The sequence below is a fragment of the Rhinoraja longicauda genome, chromosome 2 (assembly GCF_053455715.1).
Source record: "Rhinoraja longicauda isolate Sanriku21f chromosome 2, sRhiLon1.1, whole genome shotgun sequence".
Taxonomy (NCBI): Eukaryota; Metazoa; Chordata; class Chondrichthyes; order Rajiformes; family Arhynchobatidae; genus Rhinoraja; species Rhinoraja longicauda.
Genome location: NC_135954.1, coordinates 36,775,885 through 36,800,601, shown reverse-complemented (window position 1 = coordinate 36,800,601; position 24,717 = coordinate 36,775,885). Strand labels below are relative to the sequence as shown.

General features: G+C 40.2%; 1 protein-coding gene across 5 annotated transcripts in view; it reads right to left on the bottom strand.

Moving 5' to 3' along the window:
* cdk14 (cyclin dependent kinase 14) overlaps positions 1–24,717 on the bottom strand; it is a 520,407-nt gene that overhangs the window by 371,280 nt on the left and 124,410 nt on the right. For all 5 annotated transcript variants that reach the window (XM_078417377.1, XM_078417369.1, XM_078417397.1 and 2 more), the window contains one exon: positions 12,837–13,082. In XM_078417377.1, coding sequence (XP_078273503.1) covers positions 12,837–13,082 — 246 coding nt within the window. The remainder of the gene's footprint in view (positions 1–12,836; positions 13,083–24,717) is intronic.

Sequence of the window (24,717 nt, the reverse complement as noted above, 5' to 3'; positions counted from 1 at the left end):
ATTCTCCTGCCTTCTCCGCATAACCTCTGACACCCGCACTAATCAAGAATCTATCTATCTGTCTCTGCCTTAAATATATCCACTGACTTTACCTCCACAGCCTTCTGTGGCAAAGAATTCCACAGATTCACATAACATGACTGAGTTGATCAGTACACACAAAGACACGTCATTCACTGGACTATTCCACGTTGATGCAAAGACATTGATAAGAGGAATCAATGAATGTCGGCAAGCTTTTCAACTGCAGCAGGTATCACAGTTGAGCAAATTCTGTTCTCATCTCACATCCATGCAAGCACACTCAGCAAGAGTCAAACAAGGTAGAAATGTTTCCTTGACTGCGTGTGTTAATCACACACGAATATAACAGCTGCCCATGGAGTTTGGGCTTAGAAATTTGGTTTTGAAATGAGAAAGAGTCAAAATCCCATTACATATCAGAGTACAAACCTCTAGCAATACCACCATTGCCAGTCAAGCTAATATAAAAAGTAAGTCAGCACTAAAATATTCTAATTAAAATTCCTATGTATCTATATTACAATTGTGCGAGTGTTAATAGTTCCATGCAAGTAACATGCTATGCCTAAATTTACAATCTAACATTTAATTACAATGATTTATTTCACAAATATACCATCTGTCTTTGCGCTCTGTCCATTCTGCCAATAGAAATCCAGTACTAACTACTCCATAAGTGCATATGCAAGAAGTCAGATGAGGACAGACAGAATCAGATTCAATTGGCACATCCACACCCATTCTCTCTTTCCCCTCCACATAGATCACAACTGGCAATGGCAATACACAAATAAATATATCACTGGGTTCTGTCAATAGAGTTATGGCCCCAAATGAGAAAATACTCCCCAATGCCTGAGAAGCAATAACAGTCGAATGAAGAATAGGTAGAGGTGGAGGAAGGAAAAAATAAAGTAAAAGTGATCATCCGGTTCCAAAACACATCTACATTCAATTGCCAAAGAATGTGTTTTTATCATTGAGAGCAAAGGGGTCCCAAAAGACCTAGTTTATTCTCATTCTTGCTGTAGTGAAATATGAGTACTGCTGACATTATATACATTAAAAGGGAAAGACATATCAAACAGATGACTTGTTGGAATTATATAACTTTATCCCCTTCTTCAGATCTTAAAATCCTACAACATTTTGCTATCGATACTGTGCCACAATCTGGATGTCATTTATCCACTAAATGGGTTGTGAAGGAACTTAATTGGCCAGTGGAACAAAATATAAGCCACAGCTGGGATCTGGGTTTCTATTCGGCTGCTTCAATAGAACAGATATCCACTGTCTACTAGTTGTCACGGATCTCAAGGCTTTATATTGTCTCAGTTACACGTTCTGCTAGACATAACATCCACAGCTCAAAAACCATCAAAGTCTTGCCAATTATTCACAAATCTTGTTCAGAGAACATAGAAGTTCACCATGAGAAAAGGAAATTCCACATATCAGTGAAGGCAGTTTTTTTTTTTAAGGTCGATGTGTATTGTATATTCAAGTGTAAATTTAAGAAGATTCCCCCATTGCACTTTTGTTATTACATAACTGATGTACATCTGTTAGAAACCATGTACACATGAGAACAAGGTCCCAATGTTGCAACTGTGAAAATCAGTCAAATAAGCCATTTAAGAAACTCTTTTGTAAACCCAGTCGTCAATGACTTTAAAGTTAGACAAAATGTGTCGAGAGGAACTACAGATGCTGGTTTACACCGAAGATAGACACAAAACGCTGGAGTAACTCAGCGGGACAGGCAGCATCTCTGGATCGAAGGAATGGGTGATGTTTCATGTTGAGACCCTTCTTCAGGGTCTCCCATTCCTTCTATCCAAAGATGCTGCCTGTCCCACTGAGTTTGGTATCCAGCATTTTGTATCCATCTTCACTTTAAAGTTAAAATTATCAAGACATTTATCTTAATTTTCCCTTCCTACTTTAATTGAAGCATTAAGACCATTTAAAACAACCAGGTTAACATTTCCACTTAGATTATGAAGGATTTTAAAAGACATGAAGCAGTCATGCATGAACAGGTCAATGTAATTTCAGAAGTTTAGAGTATTATCAGTGATACTGTACATCTGTTCCTTGCTTTGATTTGCAATCGCTAATTCTGGACAGTGGGATCCAGGCACAGGAAGCACAATCTCAACATTTCAAGATATAACCCAACAACCCTTTGACTAATGGAATATCAAAGCACAAAGCACAAAGAAACAGTGGTAACATTTCGAGTTAGAGGAGAATCTCAAGCTCCCAACACAAGGATTACCATCAAATCATTGTGGCTTAATAGTACTGAAAAGAGTGGAGGAAATAACATCCTATTTACACTCAAAGAATTGTGTATTGAGTGCAAAAATATATGTGGCGTAATCCTTCTTAGAGGTGCAAACACTGAAGTGCAGAGAGCTAGAATCCACTCTTAAAATTTATTCGGTTTGTATTTCAAAGCTCATATTTCGTTCTGTATCTTTGGCCAATTTTCTCAAGTTGAGAGAAATGTACACCTATGCTTGCAATACTGCAGACCTGTCAACTTCACTGAGGCCACGGCCACGGCCACGATGTGTTTTTAGTCTTTTATAAAACTTGCACCCTTGGGCATCATAACATTTTCCTCTTTGAATTCTTTTTTCAACGCATCAAAAAGTAGCAACTTAGTTGGAGTACAATAGCAACAGTGGAGTGGCACAGTGGATCAGCCAATGGGGCCGCGGCCACACAGAGCCAAAAACCTCGGTTCAATGCTGCCCTCAGGTCCCGTCTGTGTGGAGCTTACACATTGTCACTGTGAATCGTGGGTTCCTCCTTGGTGCTGCAGTTTTCACCCACAGCCCAAACACATGAGAATTGGTAGGTTAATTGGCCATTGTAAATTGCCCGAAGTGTTTAAGTGAGTAGTAGTATCTGAGGGGAATTGAGGAAGAATTTAAAAAAATTGAATCAATCAAGTATCAGTGTAAATGGTTAGTTGATGGTCAGTGCGTGGTTGCTGGATCAATGGGCTATTTCTGTGCCATATCTCTCTATGACTGACTTAATCCTACTGGATGGAAGTTAAGGTGCAGCAGACAAAAGTAAATCGAAGAGTTGATGCCAAATCGCAAGAGGAAGAGTTAAGAGAAACTGGGATAATAATTGTTGATTTGGCGTGGGTTACACTTTTGGCAGCCTGCCATATCCTTAATTTTTCTTGTGAATATGAATAACTCAGAATACAGTTGACATTGGAGAGAATTCGGCTTCAACTCACATCTGTGCTCCATATAACTACTTAGTGATTCTGTCAGTAATATCAGAGTCATTATATTTTATTCAGTACTAAGGCTCATTGAATCACATAACAACAATCATTTTACAATCAAATAATTATTTGCACCTTTATTCATATAATGAAGTATTTCAACAAACTTCACATCAGTATTGATGTTAACCTGTTCGGTGTCAGAAGAAAGGACCAAAAGCAAAGTTAAAGTAGTTCAAAACTTTTAAAGGACCTTCAGAAAAACAACAATATAGAAAGTTTTGGTTCAGATGGCTGAAGGTGCTGCCATATAGCACATGAAAAATGCAAGAAACTACTCTGAGAGTGTCAATGACTATAACAAAGTTAGCAAATTGGTCCACAAACTGGCTACTTGAGCCATTAGACATACAGCATGGAATCAGGCCCTTTAGGCGAACTGATTCAAGCTGAATAGTGTAATTGCTCTGTTGTTGGTTCATCAGAGGTTGAGTTTCAGTCTGCCAAATTAAATAAATCTTTCAAAAAAACACAAAAAATACTTTTCTTAATAAACGCTGCAGATTCCTAATGGTATTCAACTAGAAAGCACTTTTGGTATATTATCTCAGATGCCAGTATTTTATTTTCAGATGCAACTAGGTGTCGCTCCCTCAGATTTTTCTTCACATTAATTCACTTCTTCACTTAGGTATTGTTGCTTTAATTAATACATTTTAAGCAATTCACCACGTACACACACACCTACACACACCTACACACACCTACACACACATATACACACCATATTGTTCATAATTTACAGCTATTTAAACCAGCTCATTCAACTCACCATCCCTTCCCACATTTTATTTTGCTGTTTTACTAAATAACTCATTGCCCATACAATGTTAATGCAATATCTACATCCAAAACTAACTACGAAGATGTCAAAAGAATCAAAACTAAAACCCATCTTGTCTCCTTTTAGATTTTGGCAGACACAAAATATATCCTGCCAACACTTACCATAATAGCTTCATTGGAGCGGCAGATCATAAGAAACAAAGAGAAGGCTACTTAGGACACCATCTTAGAATCCAATTATTATTGCACAAGCATTTGGCGATCAGAAAAACATTGTGTACCTTTGTCATCCCGTCACTCCATAATGAGAGAGGCTATGTTATCAGACCACTAGAAAATTGGTAGTAAGGAAGGCAAATTCAATGCTACCATTTATTGAGAGGACTGGAATACCAAAACAGAGATGTGATGCTGATCAGGTCCTGGTCAGGTCGCATTTGGAGTACTGTGAGCACATTTGGGCCCCATATCCGAAGAAGGATGTGCTGGCTCTGGAGAGGGTCCAGAGGTGGTTTTTAAGAATGATTCCAGGAATGAGTGGGTTAGCAAATGATGAGCGTTTGACAGCCCTGGGCCTCTACTCGCTGGAGTTTAGAAGGTTGAGGGGGTACATTGAAACTTACAGAATAATGAAAGGCATAGAGTGGATGTGGAAAGGATGTTTCCACTGGTGGGAGAGTCTAGGACCAGAGGTCATAGCCTCAGAATTAAAGGACACTCTTTTAGAAAGGAGGTGAGGAGGAACTTCTTTAGTCAGAGGATAGTTAATCTGCAGAAATCATTGTCACAGGGGGCTGTGGAGGGCCAAGTCAGTGGATATTTTTAAGACAGAGATAGACAAATTCTTGATTAAAACGGGTGTCAAGGGATAAGGGGAGCAGAAGGAAAATGGGATAAAGAGGCAGAGATCAGCCATGACTGAATGGCAGAATATACTCGATGGGCTGAATGGCTGAATTCTACTCCTGAACTTGTGAACGTGAAAATCTTACTTATTCTGATCAATTATAATTTTGGAATCAATATCAGCCAAGAAAGCAGGTTGAGTTTGGAGAGATATTAAAGGGGTAGTTGAGCTAGCAAAAAGGATTAGGAATAATAGAGATGTGAATTAGGGTTTGGGTGGAGAGAAACAAATAAAATCCATCACTGATGATAGTACTGGAGTAACTCAGCAGGACTGGCAGCATCTCTGGACAGGGTCTGAAGAAGGGTCTCGACCCAAAACATCACCCATTCCTTCTCACCAGAGATGCTGCCTGTCCAGCTGCATTACTCCAGCTTTGTGTGTCTATCTTCAGTGTAAACCAGCATCTGCAGGTCCTTCTTACACATTGTTGACAATGCATAAGAACTATCACTGCTCATGAGCAAAGTCTACTTCTTCCAAACCCTTGAGTGCTTAACTAGTTAATATCAGAGCCTTTGTAATCTCGATACAGATTTTGCCACAGGGTTTATAGATAGATGTACTTTGGGTAATATAGGGAGTAAAAACATTAAATTTAGACATTTAATAAAAATAAATTAAAAACATTCTAGCATTTAAAATCAAAATAAATAGACAGATTCATCTGCATGACCAATTACCTGCAATAATATATAAAAGAGAAAACTGTAAAAAATGCTTTTGAGAAAATGGATTAATTGCTCATTATTTTTGGTGATCTGTTTAACCTGTTCTTTTCTATAAAGGGCAATTTTTGAAAGCTATCCTATAAAATGCACATTTTCAGACCACATTTAAGTTTACATGAAACCTAACTGATAAGTTTATAAGTTGTTTGTTTTTTAAATATTTACAAGAAATCGGTGTGAATTTACCATAATGTACAAACTTCAGATGGAATAATGCAAAAAAAAACCCAAACAGTTCACATTCAATGGAGACAGAAGAAACTGCAGATACTAGAATCTTCAGCAAAAAATAAAGTGCAGGAGGAACTCAGTGTGTCAGGCAGCATCTGCGGAGGGAATGGACAGGTGACGTTTCAGGTCAAGACCCTTCTTCAGCCTGACCCACTGAATTACTCCAGTACTTTGTGTTTTTGGCTGTAAGCAATCAATGCTACATTGGTGAGGTGTTTGGAGTTGAGACATGTTTTGGCTTTAATAAATAATCTTCAGTTGCCATATGACTAAAATCAATTAAGAAATGACTGCAAAATAATCTTTTAAAATTTAAATTAATACAAATTGAGACAAACAAGACTAAATTCAATGTTATTTTGTGCCATCAAAGATAAATATTACAATACTTAGATATTTTTCATTTTGTTCCAATAAAGTAAAAACTAAATTACAGGCAAAACATAGGGGAAAAAACAACGAAAAATAATATTAAATGATACTTTTATCTGCACCAAGATATACCAGAAACCATTTGTCACCTCTTTATTTTTTTCTGGGATCTAGGCCATGGCAGCAATGCAGTATTTATTTCCTATTACAAGTTTCCCTGAAGGATTCACAACAAAATCATATACTTTGGAATTGAAATCATGTGTAGGTAAACTAGAAAGGGGTGACAGTTTTTTTTTTCTGAAAGCAATAAATTAACTAGTTACATTCTTTAAAACAGAACAGCAGCTGTTAAAGCTATTATTTTCTCACGTCTGCCAGCAAATTATCAGATTCATTTAAATCCATTTCACAATTTACCAGGATGGGACCTCAGGATGCCTAAGCCACTGAACTACTTCCATAAACATAAGATACTTATTGCATTCACAAATGTTCCAGTTATCAGGGAAGTACGCATTTAAGGCACAATAAATCTAAAATATCTGCTGGCGAGAGCTTCTTACATTGACAGACATGAAAGCGTATGTGTTGCTCATTTTGATTTCAAAAAGTACATCGACACAAAGGCTCTGATATTAGAAGGATAGATGTTGCATTTATCATTACTGTATGTATACTATTTACTCTGTCATGTGAACAAGGAATTTAATTGCACCTGCTATATATGACAATAAACTAATCTGAATCTGAATCACAATATTTTGCCGCTGAAGGAAAACATTACATTACATTTACATTTGTTCATTGCTCTTATTGATTTTACCAAATTATCTGAAGCTTTGGGAAAATAAAATGTTATAAAGATTTATCCCTCGTGATTTTGAAGTGGAGCTGCTGTTGAAACACTGGATTAATTCATACACAGGACCCACAATAAGAATACTTCCATTGCTGAAAAGCATCTTTAAACATTTTAAAAGAGAGGCTTTACATTTCCCTATTCCTGAATGGTGACAGAAACATTTGCTTTAACTAATGTAAGCTTTGGAATTGTCCCTTATAGTAATTGACAGGATGTCTTCTTCCATAATAAAAAATGTCATACAATTTATCGCACAATAAGGTATCAATGCCATTGCTATATGGTGATTAACCAACTGTAGCAGAAATATTCATCATAGAAAGATGCGGAAATAAAAGTTATTTTTATGCATATTTTTGATTTATTAACTTTTATGATGTTTAGCATTTAATTTTATTCAATATCTTGAAAGTTCTAAACATCAGAAATATTCAGAAGCATTTATACTTTTAAATAGATGGAATATGACAGCTGCTTGTCAACACTTGTGTGCAGGGCTGTGATGCCCATCTCTTTCCCTGGCCCATCTACGCAATAGAATCTACTCACAAAGGGACCTGCCACAGCTCAGAGTCTGACTGCTGAGGGTGAAGCTGCTTAGATTCAGCAAGTTCATCTCAGCAGATAGACAATAAGTAAAAACGTGCGTTACAAGACAACAGAAAACCACAAGTTTTTTCTAAATTCTATAATTTATATATATATTTTTTAATGCTTTTACCATGTCAGATATGTGTACCACAACATCCAGTACATGAAAAAACAATTATTTAAACTGGAATCCAGCTTTCATTATGCAATTTTGCTAAAAATACTCATTACAAAGCTGCGACTGGGACATATACGAATGCATACATAAAATTGTTGTTATAATTACACCTTCACATGGAAGACACCAAGTCACAATTGAGGAAAATTACTTCCCAAAACTTCCACCATTGACGTGATTATTCCAATTATCAGAGTGTTCACACCTTCATGTTTCAAAATTTCATGCTGATAGGTATGTCTCATCTGTTAATTTTTGGCACATACAGTGGTGGAAAATGGACTACTGCCATGTGATCAATACTGAATCAATGCTATAATGTTTACTTCATTTTCAATTGCATCTTCAGGAAAATATGGATGTTGACTTCAGCCCATATCCGTCCTTTAATTTGCTAATATTTCAACTTGTTTAACAGGAAATCTATATTTATACTCTGTGCCTGAAAGATACTTTTTAAAGTTAAAAGTACAATATTACAATGGATGTATAGATTTGGAAAAGGAGGAGGATGAAAAAGATCTCATCATGTATTCAGACATTGCAGCCTGCAATCCTCCACAGTTTTTGTAAAACTGCAGTTTCTATACACCACCAAAATACATTTTAATCAGGTGTCTACAATACTTTTTCCCTTTATTTTGAAACTCCTGCCATTTACGAGCTCGAACCAGATACAACGCAAGAAAAAAAATCCAATATAAAGCAATTTATTTCTTTAGTTTGATTTAAAATGCATGGGAGATTCAAAAGTAGATCAAATTTATTCTCAACATTTGGCAAACCAACGCAAGCTTTATTTTATCAAACACTGTTAGTGAGGTTTCCAATTTGGGGAGAAAACTAGAAGTTCCAAGGACTAAAATCCAGCTAGTATAGAATAAAAGAAAATACAGATACCTGACTTGGGTTTTAAATATGCCTAATACTAACTTAAATCAATGTATAAAGTAGTGCTACGAACGAAGCCTTCAACACAACTGGATACAAGTAAACAGAATATGGAAAGAAATCTAAAAACAGCTGATGCCGAAAATTTGAAGCACACAGCACATCAGTCAGCTTCTGTATGATGAGAAAATAAATTATGACGAAAGATCTTTGATTTGAAATGTAAATTCAATTTTTCTTTCCACACATGCTGTCTGATCTGCTGACCAGCATTTTCTGTTTTATTTCAATTTTTATTTCATCTGCAGTTATTTCTCTTGCTGTCCACAATCTCCTACTCTACAAAAAAAGTGCTAACTCCTTATAGTGTTACATTGATATAACTTGAGATCTTGACCTCCAATCCTTGCTAACCTACCCAGTTTAAATAATTATGTATTTGTTCATAATTTCTTTTTTAATTGATCAGATTGCCCCCAACACTACACGTCTTCTGAACTATGTGGCCTCAGCTCTTTAACAGATTGAATAAGGTATTTTAGTCATGTATTCCTCCTTTGCAACCTTTCCAAACTATCAATACCTGCCACTGTGTAAGAGAAGCAAAACTGAAAACAGTATTCCAAATTAGGTCCAACTATGGTCTTGTGCAAAAATATTTTTGTTATTATATGAACAACGGAGCAACATATGAACAATGAATTAACGGAGATGAGGAAGAACTTTTTCAGTCAGAGAGTGGTGAAGGTGTGGAATTCTCTGCCTCAGACGGCAGTGGAGGCCAGTTCATTGGATGCTTTCAAGAGAGAGCTGGATAGAGCTCTTAAGGATAGCGGAGTGAGGGGGTATGGGGAGAAGGCAGGAACGGGGTACTGATTGAGAGTGATCAGCCATGATCGCATTGAATGGCGGTGCTGGCTCGAAGGGCTGAATGGCCTACTCCTGCACCTATTGTCTATTGTCTATTTAAGTTCTTCCAGATCGAAGATGATGGCCTTCTTCCACACGGCTTATTGGTTCTGAGATGGCTAACAAGGCCAATATGGAAATCATAAATGTGCAGAACTGCAGAACTGCAGATGCTGGTGTACACTGAAGGGAGACACAAAGTACTGGAGCAACTCTGCGGGTTAGGCATTATCTCTGGATAGGGTAGGGACCCTTCTCCAGATTGAAAGTTGAGGGGAGGGAACTGGAGGTACGAAAAGGCCAGAACAAAGCAGGGCTGGCAACAGACCATGGAAGGAAGGGTGGAGCAAATAATGGAACAATATTAGCTAGGGAAGTGGTGATAATGAAGGGATACGGGGATGTGAACAGTGGAAGTTGTAGGCCAACTAGGTGGGCGTAGGAAGGGGCAGAGAGAATGCAAAGGGCACTTGAAATTAGGGAAATCAATGTTCATACCGCTGGGTTGTAAGCTGTCCAAGCAAAATATGAGGTGCTGTCCCTCCAATTTGCGTGTGGCCTCACTAAGAAGCTGTTCCTGAACCTGGACTTTAGTTTTCAGGCTCCTGCACCTTCTTCCCGATTGCGGGGGTGAAATGAGTGTGTGGCCAGTGTGGTGTGGGTCTCTGATTATGCTCGCTGCCTTTTTGAAGCAGCGATTCAGGGAAATCCTTTCGATGATGCATAGGTTAGAGCTGGTGATGGACTGGGCAGTGTTCACAACCTTTTGCAGTCTTCTTCACTTCTGTGCATTCAAGTTGCCAAACCAAGCCGTGATGCAACCAGTCAATATGCTCTCTATTGTACACCTGTAGAAGTTTCAGAGAATTCTCTCTGACATACCAAATCTCCGTAATCTTTTCATGAAGTAGAGGCGTTGATGTGCTTTCTTTATCATTGCATCAGTGTGCTGGGTTCAGGAAAGATCTTCGAAATATGCATGCCCAGGAATTTGAAGTTTATGACTCTCTCCACCGTCGTTCTGTTGCTATAAACAGGATTGTGGGTCCACATCCTTCCTCTTCCAAAGTCCACAATCAGTTCATTGGTCTTACTGACATTGAGAACCAGGATGTTGTGCTGGCACCATTTGGTCAATTGATCGATCTCACTTCTGTACTCTGACTCATCACCATCTGGTCCAACAATGGTGGTGTAGTTGAAGAGGGTAACCCCTGTTCCCTAAAGTATTAGGACATCTCTGATGTTCTAGTATGGAATATCTCATCTTGGGAACAGATCATAAACTCTTGCGCAGCTGGAGCAGGTAGTGATCAACGGTGTCGGTAGTTTGTGATCCTCTTGCGGCCTTCGTATGCTCCCAATGCATGAGCCTGAGATTCTCTTCACCACCTTGAGTCATGTGATAGGAGTCACATCGGCCCATCGTCTACTCCGCCATTTAATCATGGCTGATCTATCTCTCCGTCCTAACCCCATTCTCCTGCCTTCTCCCCATAGCCTCTGACACGTACTAATCAGGAATCTATACATATCATATGTTCCTTCACCATCTTGAACAGTCGTATGCCAGCGATCCTCAGGAGCCAGTGGGGCATATCATCAAGGAAGCTTTGAACACATCCTTGAATCTTCTCTGACTGCCTGGTAATCTCTCCCCATGACAGCAATGGGAATAGAATGCATGTTTCAGGAGTCTGGTGCAAAGAACATCAATGAAATAGAGGAATTAAATGTATTAAGGATTTATGAGCGCTTTGGCAAACAAGTGAGAAAGTTCATTACATGAATATGAATGAGAGAAATTAATTAAAGTGAAAGATGACTTCCCAATGTGACCTATCTACTGACTTTCATTCAAGCTGAAATTTAACTCCAACTACTTTGGGACTTTCTTAATTCCATGTAACTATCCACCTGTAACAATGCAGTTAATCTAATGTTTTAATTTGTATTAATCCAAATTTCTAACTGTGAATATTATTAATTTTCAATGGCACAGAAAGAATTTAAGTAATAATTACATCACTGAGGACAATTTCATGCCACCTGAAAGTTGCAAACAGAAACAATTCACTGAGAAACTAAAATCAAATCTAGCTATAAATGCACAACATAATTGTTGCTGCAAACCAAGATATTTTAGTTTACTTCAAAGATACAGCATTGAAACAGGCCCTTCAGTCCACGGCGGCCATCCATCACCAGTTCATGCTAGTTCCATGTTATCCCCACTTTTGCATCCTGCGCACTAGGGGCAATTTCCAGAGGCCAATTATTCTACAAACGCGTACTTCTTTGGAATGTGGGAGGAAACTGGAGCACCCAGAGAAAAACCACAGAGAGAATGTACAAACTCCGCACAGACAGCACCCGTAGTCAGGACTGTACCCAGGTGCTGTGAGGTAGCGGCTCTACCGCTGCATTTATCAACATTCTCTTATGATGCACCTCTCATCTACTCATTGTATGAGTAGCGTGTGCCCACCCCAGTAAAGGTCAACACTACAAATACTGATTCAGAATCTTCATTTCTGTAAGATATTGTAGCGACCATATCGATTGGTCCTGGGAGTCGAACCCTCGGATTGGCCAGCAAGGTCACGTGTGGGTGCGACCATAGGGATTGGTCCAGGGAGTTGAGCCCGCTGATTGGATAGCGGCGTCACGTGTGGTTTTGGCGCCCAAAACCAGTCAGTTAGGAGAGTTCTTCGAAGTGAACAGTTAGAATTAATGGTTGTCTGTAATCTCGTTCGTTATACTTTGTAATCGAATGTTGCTGTCGCAATAAACTTCTTTAACAAAGAACGAGCCTCCAGACTCGCCATAATATTGCCGATCTTTTAGAACTAACTCAAGAAATAAAATGCGCAAAGGATAAGCATAATTATATCGATAAATATTGAAAAGATATTCATTCCCCAAAGAGCAAAAAAAAAGCATTTAAATGAAAACCACATCAAGAACATAAAACAATGCATTTCAAATCCATACCAATAAAGAGGGGCAGCACTGCAGAAACTACGACTTACTGAACTGGGGCTGGAATGTCGTCTGAACTTTGGAGATTCTTTACCACTGGAAGAGCTCTTAAAGTTAATGCACGCATTGTTCTCGGAATGGACCCTTTTCTCTTGAGTTGTTGGCTTGTCAAATGGATCAAAGCTGCTCTGAGTCCTTTGTACTCTGACTTTTCGGTCTTCAGGAATGGTATCCAATGGTTTGATGAGAGAATCCACAGCCTGAGAATTTCTTGTAGACATCTTTGCGACGCATATCTGTGGAAAAATTTAGATATTTATTGCATAAAAACAATTATTTTGCAGTAGGTTAACATGTTACAGTTGTCGTTTGTTCACTCTATTGTGTAGTCGTACATTCAGATTCTGGTACTACACAGCTTGCCAGTAGCTGTGTGAAAACTAAAACCTTACCAGTCCTCCGGAGCTTCCTTCAGTATAAAATATTTATAATTTATACAATAGGCTGCTATGGAATAACAGCCTTCAATTACTCTTCCAGAATGATGATCTAAACAATGGTAATGAGCAAAGGCCTGGTCTAGCGATAGGTTTGCATTCCACCAAATTAGGAAACATTGACATTGCTACAGGCCTTGTTCAAAAACGATTCGAGTTTCAATTGTTAATATTTAAGAATTATGTTAAATCATGCATGATTTAACACATCAGGTTGATCCAATTCACAGATAGTGTAACACTGTCATTCAATATGCACATTTGACAGTCACAAAGTATTATCTCATGTGGATCTGAAAAGATTAACATAGCAAAATTACTTAACGCTGCTAATTAAAGATGTATTTGTTCCACAAGTATACTTGTGTTCAGAATCCCAAACTGCCAGTCATTTGACCACATGCAGTTTATCAATCTGGCAATGTGGGCTGTACAATGGTGTAACCAGTGGAGCTGCTGCTTGGCCATCATGGGCTTGACAGGCCATTTCCGTGCATTATGACTATTACTCTTGCATGTAGTACCTTCCGCCATGGTGCAGAGTGAACCCTATACATGATTATCTCAAAACATATCGACTTATGATCAATGTTCTCAAAATACTCTTCTGCTGAAACACCAGTTGCCTGGCCGGGCTCACTTTTAGTACAGGATCTAGTGTGATAGACACAAAATGCTGGAGTAACTCAGTGGGACAGGCAGCATCCCTGGAGAGAAGGAATGGGTGACGTTTCGGGTCGAGACCCTTCATCAGACTGAGAACTCAGTCTGAAGAGGGTCTCGTCCTCGAAACGTCATCAGTCTGAAGAAGGTTCTCGACCCAAAACATCACCCATTCCTTCTCTCCAGAGATGCTACCTGTCCTGCTGATTTACTCCAGCATTTTGTGTCTATCTTCGGTTTAAACCAGCATCTGCAGTTCTTTCCCGCACACAGGATCCAGAATGGTTCCTCCTCAAATTGGACTATCCACATGCTGTTTCAGAAAACCTTTTTGGATACACCAAACAAATTCTACCCCACCTAATCTTTTTTTGCACTGAATAGGTCTCAGTCAATATTGGGTAAGTTAAGGTCACCCACGAACACAACATTATTGCCTTTGCATCTTTCCGTTATCTGTCACATATCTATTCCTCCATCTCCCACTTGCTATTGGGAGGCTGATAGTTTAATCCCATTAGAGCGATTGTGCCTCTTTTTATTTTTGAGCTCCACTCATAAAGGCTCAGTGGACACAGGCTTAAATTTGTTTCTAGAAAATCACATAATTAGAATGATAACTGACTGCAAACAATAATATGCCAAGGTACACATTACATTTTGTGAATTTAGCAGTTTGTTTTTGTATTTCAGGGGAAAATTAGATCTGGATTACAAAATATGGGCATCCGTGGTGCCTTACCGAAACATAATTATCCCATTAAAGAGAGATAAATGAAAGAAAACAATGGAGATAACGAAAATGCACTCAGCGGGTGCTAATGTGTATAAATATAATAGAAACGAATGTGAACACAAATTTGCTGTCCCAATTTTTGTGTCTTTCTCAATGCAAAGTAGTGCAAAATATGAGTAAAGATGATGCTCTTAATTTTGCAGTTGTGTTTGTTAGATTTAACTTTGCAGTTATGCTATCATGTGTTCACAGAGGTCCCAATCAGTATTCGTGCTTTGTTCAAGTACAAGTCACGAGATAATGGTGATTAGGAGCAAAAATTCCAACATGTTGCATTCACTAATGTATTGATGGTGCTGGAGGATTGTATTCCTGTAACACGTACTTTAAAGATCAAAAGTTCCTTTGAATACATCACATAAAGCTCAAAACCAGAATTGTCCTTCAATTGTTGACATGTATTACTAATTGAAATTGACAGTGAAATGCTCATAAATGGACAAAGATGCTTAGCTGTAATCAAATAAACAAGACTTGTACATTCTCCAGAAATGAATCACTTAACAACTTCCTGGATATCTCATTACAATGCAGAACTGGTGGTCCACTCCTTTCAAATCTGGCTGCATCAGGTCTTCAGTGCTTCAGGATTAGACAATTGACTTCAGAGGTACAGCATGGAAACAGGCCATTTGGCCCACAGTCTAGCTGTTCACCTGTAAACTAGTACTATCCTACACACTAGGACAATTTACAATTTACAGAAGCCAATTAACCTACAAACCTGTACGTCTTTGGAGTGTGGGAGGAAAGCGGAGTACCCGGAGAAAACCTAAAGGGTGACAAGGAGAATGTACAAAGTCCATACAGACAGCACCCCGTAGTCAGAGTCGAACTCGGGTGCGTGGTGCTGTGAGGCAGCAACTCTACCGCTGCTCTTATCAATTGTTTGGGAAGGAGCATTGAGGTGGCCTATAATTTGCAAATAAAGGACTAGATAATGCACTTTTAATTTTTTCATGACAGTAGACTTAATTTTCCCCCTTCTGTGCAGAATAATCAATCCTGCCAACTTTAATTTGCAAGCAGACCTTCCATCAGGGCAACATTTCTTGGACAATTAGTAATAAAGGATCCACCAATTACTCATATCTCCAATGGTGTTACTACTCTTCTCATCGCATCTTATTTTTGAAGTTTTCCCCATCCACTTTGCTGCTGCTTTTTCATTGCTCCTCCTCTTTCCAATAGGAGTGGATGAATGATTTTTTTGCAGGACAAGATATTGCTCAGAACTCCAGTTGAAATTTCCAAATTGGGAAAAAAGTCACCAGAAGCAAATACCTTCAAGAAAGCTGAAGTAGGCCACCAGCACTACCCCAAAATTCTCTTGCACCGAGTGTGGAGCCACCAACTGAACTTTGCGTGGCCCACTGGCAGGAATGATTCAATGTGACATCTAATGGAGCCAGTGACCATATTGGGAAACCAAAAACTGCCTTTAATAAATGGAAGATAGACACAAAAAGCTGGAGTAACTCAGCGGGACAGGTAGCATCTCTGGAGATATGGAATGGGTGACATTTCGGGTTGAGATCCTTCTTCAGACTGAAATTCACGGGAAAGGGAAATGAGAGATATAGACGATGATGTAGAGAAATAAAGAACAACTAAAGATATGCAAAAAAGTTATGATAAAGGAAACAGGCCATTGTTAGCAGTTTGTTGGGTGAAAACGAGAAGCTGGTGCGACTTGGGTGGGGAAGGAATAGAGAGCGAGGAAATGCCGGGGTTACTTGAAGTTGGTGAAATCAATATTCATACCACTGGGCTGTAAACTGCCCAAGCAAAATATGAGATACTGTTCCTCCAATTTGCATTTAGCCTCACTCCGACAATGGAAAAGACCAAGGACAGAAAGGTCAGTGTTGGAATAGGAAGCAGAATTAAATTGTTTAGCAACCGGGAGATCAGGTTCTAACTTCAGGTAGGTTCAACTTTAAGAAGTGGAGTTTGATGATCGGAAGTCAGAGCAAGTACTTGAATTATATTATCACCACCACCACCAATGCAGAATGGTTTGGGATAGGGTACAGTGCCAGTAAAGCAGGATCTTTTTCATCACAACACTGTTGCAATCAGCTGCTGCAAAACTAAATTGCCTGAGCTAAACAAGAGACAGCCAGGGAGGAAGAGTCAGCATGAGAAAGGAAATCTGTAACAATCCTGTGGTGGGCGCACAGCAACAGAAGTGGAGAGTATTAACTGATGATGAGTTTATGAAAATTCACAGTCAGCAGCAGGGAAGCTATGATTCACAACCACATTCCATACCAAACAATAGTCAACCAAAGCAATATAGATGACTCAATGTGTCAAGCTGTCCTGTAAAGAGTGCTGCAAACAATTTGTTAGGTAGCAGGATGTGATTGATATGACTGACAGATGGCCGTGATGGGGTTGAGGGAGACTGCTCAGTTTATGATTCTTCCTGATGCCTTTCATCACTCCAGCACTATGACTATGACTATAGGTTTAAGGTGAGAGGGGAAAATTTTAATTGGAACCTGAGAACAACATTTTCACACATTTTCAGATACTATAACATCTCAAAAATTCATTTGAATAGGAACATGGATGGAAAGGTTTAAAGAGATATAGGTCTTAGTCTTAGGCCTAAGATTAGCTTAGATGGGGCATTTTGAGTTGGGCCAAATGACCTGTTTTGGTGCTGTATGAAGCTATGATTCGCTATGGTATATATGGTAGAGGTGCATGACCCAAACAGCAACAATTTAAACCACTTTAAATGGCCATCAGCAATCAGAGGAGGAAATAATTTGGTCCAAACTAAAAGAACACAAACCCCACCTGCAGGAAGGGACAGGCTGAATGCCTTCATATTTGTTCTGAAACATCAATAAGGCAGAGCAAAACTGAAATCAGTAGGTATTAAATGAGGAGTTCTGTAGTGACTGGAATCACACAGAGTAAAATATATATTCATGACTACAAGGAAAAGCATCACTGCCTCATGACTTTACAGCAAGAAAACCCTTAGCCACAGCATATTTGAACCTTTCATTCATGGCATTGATTGGTGCTAGTTGTTGACAATTCCTGCATTTAGTTCTTTGCAAAGTTCATCAGATAATAAACCAGTCATTACCACATCCAGAAAACATTCAGTTTCAAGGCAACAAATAGCAGGTTACATTCATGTTGATGGTAGGGTGTAAATATCTGGAAAACAAGGACACCCAGGTATCACCTCTCAATTTTCAGTAACATTACTGCTGAATCTTCCACGTTTAACTCTTTTTGGGTCATCATTGACCAAAAGCTTAACTGAGCCAACTTTATTAAGACAAACTCTATACATGCTCCCCCTTGGCCAAATCATTCAAAGGCACGGCATTTCTTTCCACTGCTATGCCGATGACACTCAGCTTTACCTCCCCCTGAAACCCAACAACCAGTCAAATTTAAACAGCCTCTTACACTGCCTTGAGGACATAAAATGTTGGATGGCACAGAACTTCCTCCAATTAAACGAGAGCAAGTCTGAGGTCATCCTATTCCCCCCCCCCCCCCCCCCCCCCCCTCCCCCCGAATCCATCAAATCGATAACAGGCAGTCTTGGAAGCCTATCCTGCCTAGTCAAACCGCATGTGAAAAACCTTGGCGTGATATTTGACTCTGCATTAAAATTTGACAAGCAAGTCAACGCTGTGGTAAAAGCCAGCTTCTTCCAACTTCGTACCATAGCTAAAATCAAACCTTTCCTCCAATTCGATGACACTGAAAAAATCATTCACGCGTTCATTTCCTCCCGCCTAGACTACTGCAACTCCCTATACACTGGGATCAGCCAATCAGTTCGATCCTGACTACGGGTGCTGCACTGTAAGGAGTTTGTACGTTCTCCCCGTGACCTGCGTGGGTTTTCTCCGAGGTCTTCGGTTTCCTCCCACACTCCAAAGACGTACAGGTATGTAGGTTAATTGGTTGGGTAAATGTAAAAATTGTCCCTAGTGGGTGTAGGATAGTGTTAATGTGCGGGGATCGCTGGGCGGCACGGACTTGGTGGGCCGAAAAGGCCTGTTTCCGGCTGTATGTGTATGGTATGGTATGGTAATCTTCCCTGTCCCACCTGCAACTGGTCCAAAACGCCGCAGCGAGACTCCTGACGGGTACCCGTAAAAGGGACCACATCACGCCGATTCTGGCCTCTCTCCACTGGCTCCCTGTACGGTACAGAATCAACTTCAAGCTCCTCCTATTCACATATAAAGCCCTAAATGGACATCCCCCCCCCCCCACATCAAAAAATTTCTAACCCACCTCTCTAACTCCAGGTCCCTCAGGTCGGCCGACTTGGGGCTACTCACTATCCTACGGTCTAGGCTTAAGCTCAGGGGTGACCGCGCTTTTGCGGTTGCAGCTCCTAGACTGTGGAACAGCATCCCTCTCCCCATCAGAACTGCCCCCTCCATCGACTCCTTTAAGTCCAGGCTCAAAACCTATTTCTACTCCCTAGCGTTTGAGGCTCATTGAGGAGGCGCTGTGAACTGTTTTGTATGTGCAGTTATGTTTGCGTGCTACTGTATGTTTCATTTTTTCCTTAGTACCTAATCAGATGTACAACACTTTGGCCAACGTGGGTTGTTTTTAAATGTGCTATACAAATAAAATTGACTTGACTTGACTTGAAACAAAAAGACACAAAGAGCTGGAGTAATTCAACAGATCAGACAGTATCACTGGAGAATATGGACCTATCCATGGGAGAAAATAAGTGCTCTTCAATGAGTGACTCATCTTCTGATCATTTAAATCTTATGATTCAGGGCGAGCCAGCTAAATGTATATGTACATAATTGATTTGGTGGAAGGTGTTATCATATCATATCATATATATACAGCCGGAAACAGGCCTTTTCGGCCCTCCAAGTGTGTGCCGCCCAGCGATCCCCGTACATTAACACTATCCTACACCCACTAGGGACAATTTTTACATTTACCCAGCCAATTAACCTACATACCTGTACGTCTTTGGAGTGTAGTGGAGTTGTAGTGGAGGGTTGATTTTCAGATTGGTGGCCTGTGACCAGCAGTGTGACACAGGAATTATTGCTGGGTCCCCTCTTGCTTGTCACATATATTAACAATGTGGATGAAACTATAGTTGGCATGATTAGTAAGTACACAGATAATAGATGGTGTATGGACAGTGAAGAAGGTTGGCTTGGATTACAAATGGATTTAGATCAACTAAGAATTTGGGCAAAGGAGTGGCAGTTGGAATTTAACTCAATTAAATGCAAAGTGATACACTTTAGGAAGTTAAACCAGGGCATGATATACACAGTAAATGACAGAGCCCTAGGGAGTGTCGTAGAAAAAAGGTGTGGGAGTACATGTCCATAGTTCCCTGAAAAGGGTGACAAAGGTGGACAGAATGCTTTAGGTTTAGGTTAATAGTAGATACTCCACAGGAACCAGTTCACAAACAGTCGCCACACTCTGGCGCAACCTTAGCAAGTTTCTAAAAGAAATTTGGACAGGTTCATGCTCTGGAAATGTTATTTCTCCAGCGTAATTGGGTTTGAGTTTGAGTTTATTGTCACGTGTACGGAGGTACAGTGAAAAGCAATTGAAGATTAGTAATCTTACAGTTCATTCGGATGAACTATCGTTTAAACTATAAAATACCAAGCAGCAGGATAGAAAAATTACAGAATAAAAAGATAGTCAGCACATTATCCGCAACATTAATACACCACACAAAACCTGGCTGTGGCCTCAGTGCTTTGATTTACATAATGTGCTGCAGAAGTATGCCCACAAAGGCAATAAGTAAACGTCATCCTGAAGAAGCACATTTATTAAAGATGTCTCATAAATGGAAAGGAAGCAATGATACATCTCAACTGCTCATCCTTGGTTAGCTCTATAAACTATTCCCCTACCTACTGTATTCTCAGCAGCATTGATCTGTGGAGTTTTCAATCAATTTGGCCAACACCTTGTCACATTTTCTGTCAGATATTCACATATTTCTTTTAAATTGAATTCCCATTACTTGCCGGGCTTCACTTCACTTCACATCTCCATAGGAATGTCAATGCTGCCTACAAAATGCTTTCTTTGCTTGTCTATTTATTCGTAAACCTTCAACCATATTTTCCCAGTTATCTCATCACACACTCACAAACATTACCAACTCAAAGCAGAGATTTCCCCCACACTTGTTTTCAATCAACCAACACTCCAAAGTTTTGTTTTATGAAATGTTGCTATTTGGATATATTTACAGTTTCTCAGTTATTTTTTCATACCATTTCTAATCCATTTGTATCTGCTAACCTATCAATTTCCGTTTGCAGAAACCATTTAAGCCCCAATCACATATCTATTTTTCAAAATAGCACAACTTTTGTTTTGAACCACTGCTACATATTGATGCAGCAAGTTTATGTTTTTTTAAATATATTGGTTATTGTCGTTTAACTTTACAATCTTCTGGAAAAATGAATAATTACGCACAGTTATGTCATGCTGCTATACTTTCGGATTTTGATTTGTTTAATCAAGACTCTATACCCCAACTCAGAAGTCCACAAAAGATCAAGACACAAGTAACTGCAGATGCTGGTTTACAAAAAAAGACACAAAGTGCTGGAGTAACTGAACAGGTCAAGTTGCATCTCTGGAGAACATGGATAGGTACGTGAAGAGGAAAAAAATAGTCAAGGCAAATGTGGGTCCCTTGAAGACAGAAGCAGGGGAATTTATTATGGGGAACAAAGAAATGGCAGACGAGTTAAACCGTTACTTTGGATCTGTCTTCACTGAGGAAGATACACACAATCTCCCAAATGTTCTAGGGGCCGGAGAACCTAGGGTGATGGAGGAACTGAAGGAAATCCACATTAGGCAGGAAATGGTGTTGGGTAGACTGATGGGACTGAAGGCTGATAAATCCCCAGGGCCTGATGGTCTGCATCCCAGAGTACTTAAGGAGGTGGCTCTAGAAATAGTGGAAGCATTGGAGATCATTTTTCAATGTTCTATAGATTCAGGATCAGTTCCTGTGGATTGGAGGATAGCAAATGTTATCCCACTTTTTAAGAAAGGAGGGAGAGAGAAAACGGGTAATTATAGACCAGTTAGTCTGACATCAGTGGTGGGGAAGATGCTGGAGTCAATTATAAAAGACGAAATTGCTGAGCATTTGGATAGCAGTAACGGGATCATTCCGAGTCAGCATGGATTTACGAAGGGGAAATCATGCTTGACAAATCTACTGGAATTTTTTGAGGATGTAACTAGGAAAATTGACAAGGGAGAGTCAGTGGATGTGGTGTACCTCGACTTTCAGAAAGCCTTCGACAAGGTCCCACATAGGAGATTAGTGGGCAAAATTAGGGCACATGGTATTGGGGGTAGGGTACTGACATGGATAGAAAATTGGTTGACAGACAGAAAGCAAAGAGTGGGGATAAATGGGTCCCTTTCGGAATGGCAGGCAGTGACCAGTGGGGTACCGCAAGGTTCGGTGCTGGGACCCCAGCTATTCACGATATACATTAATGACTTAGACGAAGGGATTAAAAGTACCATTAGCAAATTTGCAGATGATACTAAGTTGGGGGGTAGTGTGAATTGTGAGGAAGATGCAATAAGGCTGCAGGGTGACTTGGACAGGTTGTGTGAGTGGGCGGATACATGGCAGATGCAGTTTAATGTAGATAAGTGTGAGGTTATTCACTTTGGAAGTAAGAATAGAAAGGCAGATTATTATCTGAATGGTGTCAAGTTAGGAGGAGGGGGAGTTCAACGAGATCTGGGTGTCCTAGTGCATCAGTCAATGAAAGGAAGCATGCAGGTTCAGCAGGCAGTGAAGAAAGCCAATGGAATGTTGGCCTTCGTAACAAGAGGAGTTGAGTATAGGAGCAAAGAGGTCCTTCTACAGTTGTACCGGGCCCTGGTGAGACCGCACCTGGAGTACTGTGTGCAGTTTTGGTCTCCAAATTTGAGGAAGGATATTCTTGCTATGGAGGGCGTGCAGCGTAGGTTCACTAGGTTAATTCCCGGAATGGCGGGACTGTCGTATGTTGAAAGGCTGGAGCGATTGGGCTTGAATACACTGGAATTTAGAAGGATGAGGGGGGATCTTATTGAAACATATAAGATAATTAGGGGATTGGACACATTAGAGGCAGATAACATGTTCCCAATGTTGGGGGAGTCCAGAACAAGGGGCCACAGTTTGAGAATAAGGGGTAGGCCATTTAGAACGGAGATGAGGAAGAACTTTTTCAGTCAGAGGGTGGTGAAGGTGTGGAATTCTCTGCCTCAGAAGGCAGTGGAGGCCAGTTCGTTGGATGCTTTCAAGAGAGAGCTGGATAGAGCTCTTAAGGATAGCGGAGTGAGGGGGTATGGGGAGAAGGCAGGAACGGGGTACTGATTGAGAGTGATCAGCCATGATCGCATTGAATGGCGGTGCTGGCTCGAAGGGCTGAATGGCCTACTCCTGCACCTATTGTCTATTGTCTATTGTCTATTGTCTATAGGTGATGTTTCAGGTCAGGACCCCACTTCATAAAAGATCTGATCGGGTTCGGCAGAATATCTCCTGGTTGTCTCCTTATTGCAAAAAGCAGATTTATCTTGCATTTAACACCTACTTATACCTGCCCTCTCTCACCCACCCACTCCATCACCCACATTGTCATCCCACCGGGTCCTCTCCCCCCACATTCTCATCTACCTACCCCACCTGCCTTACTTGGTTCCATACTCTCTCTTCCTTTCCCATCAGATTCTATCATCTGCAGCCTCTGGTACCTCCACCTATCACATCCCAGCCTCTGTTGTTATCTTCACTCCCCTGTCCTCTAACTCCATCCACATTTCCTCATGCAGATCCACGAAGCACATGCAAGCTATTGCCTTCACACCTCTCACGTCTTTGCACTGGTCATCTCCCCTCCACTCTTTCAGTCCAGAGGAACGATCTTGACCTGAAACAGCAACTGTACATTTCCCACCACACTTGCTGCCTCACCTGCTGAGTTCCCTCAGCACTTTCATTTTTGCTCTAGACTCCAGTATCTGCAGTCTCTTGTGTCTCTGTCTTTCAATTCATGTTTTTGCCATCTGTTACACATAGCAGTTTACAAACTGCCTGTGGTCTTACCACAGAGCCTGCACTTCAAAAGGTTGCCTTGGTTGCCAAATGCTTTTGCCAGTTCAGGAAAACTGTCAATAATTGAAAGGTTAGTTCCGGTTTTTTTCCCGCTCCACAGCTACTGCCCGATCTGCTGGGCATTTCCAACATTCTCCCTTTTATAGACACAAAGTGTTGGAGTAACTCAGCAGGTCAGGCAGCATCTCTGGAGAAAAAGGATGCGTGACATTTTGGGTTGGGACTCTTTGTCAGACTCAAAACTGAAGAAGGATCCCGAATCGAAACGTCACCAATCCTTTTTCTCCAGAGATGCTGCCTGACCGGCTGAGTTACTCCAGCACTTTGTGTCCATCTTCGGTATAAACTGGCATCTGCAGTTCCTTTTCTACACATTCTCCCTTTGATAACTGGTTCCAGCAATAAACATGAGCCTTTGTTCCCTCTCTCCCTAATTCTCTCATTAACCTCATGAACAAATGACCTTTGGAACCTTAGAATCACCTGAGCAGCTTCAGCCTCATCCCATCAGAGATATCACATTGGCCTGGTCAATGCTCACTCATCCTCTCCACAACTTGAATTCAACTGGTTTACCTACATACAGGGTCTGATATAATGTCTTTAACCCAAAATAATCATTCTGTTTCTCTTTCCACATTCGCTGGCTGACCTGCTGATTGTTCCCAACATTTCCAGTTTTATTTCAATTTCCAGTGTTTTGGTTTTCAATTACTGAAATATTAATATTTCCTACACTTATCAACAGACCTGAAGGACTTCTGTGCTTTCACACTAGGAAATCTGATCCCACACCAAGAGAACCCCACCCAAGTTGAATC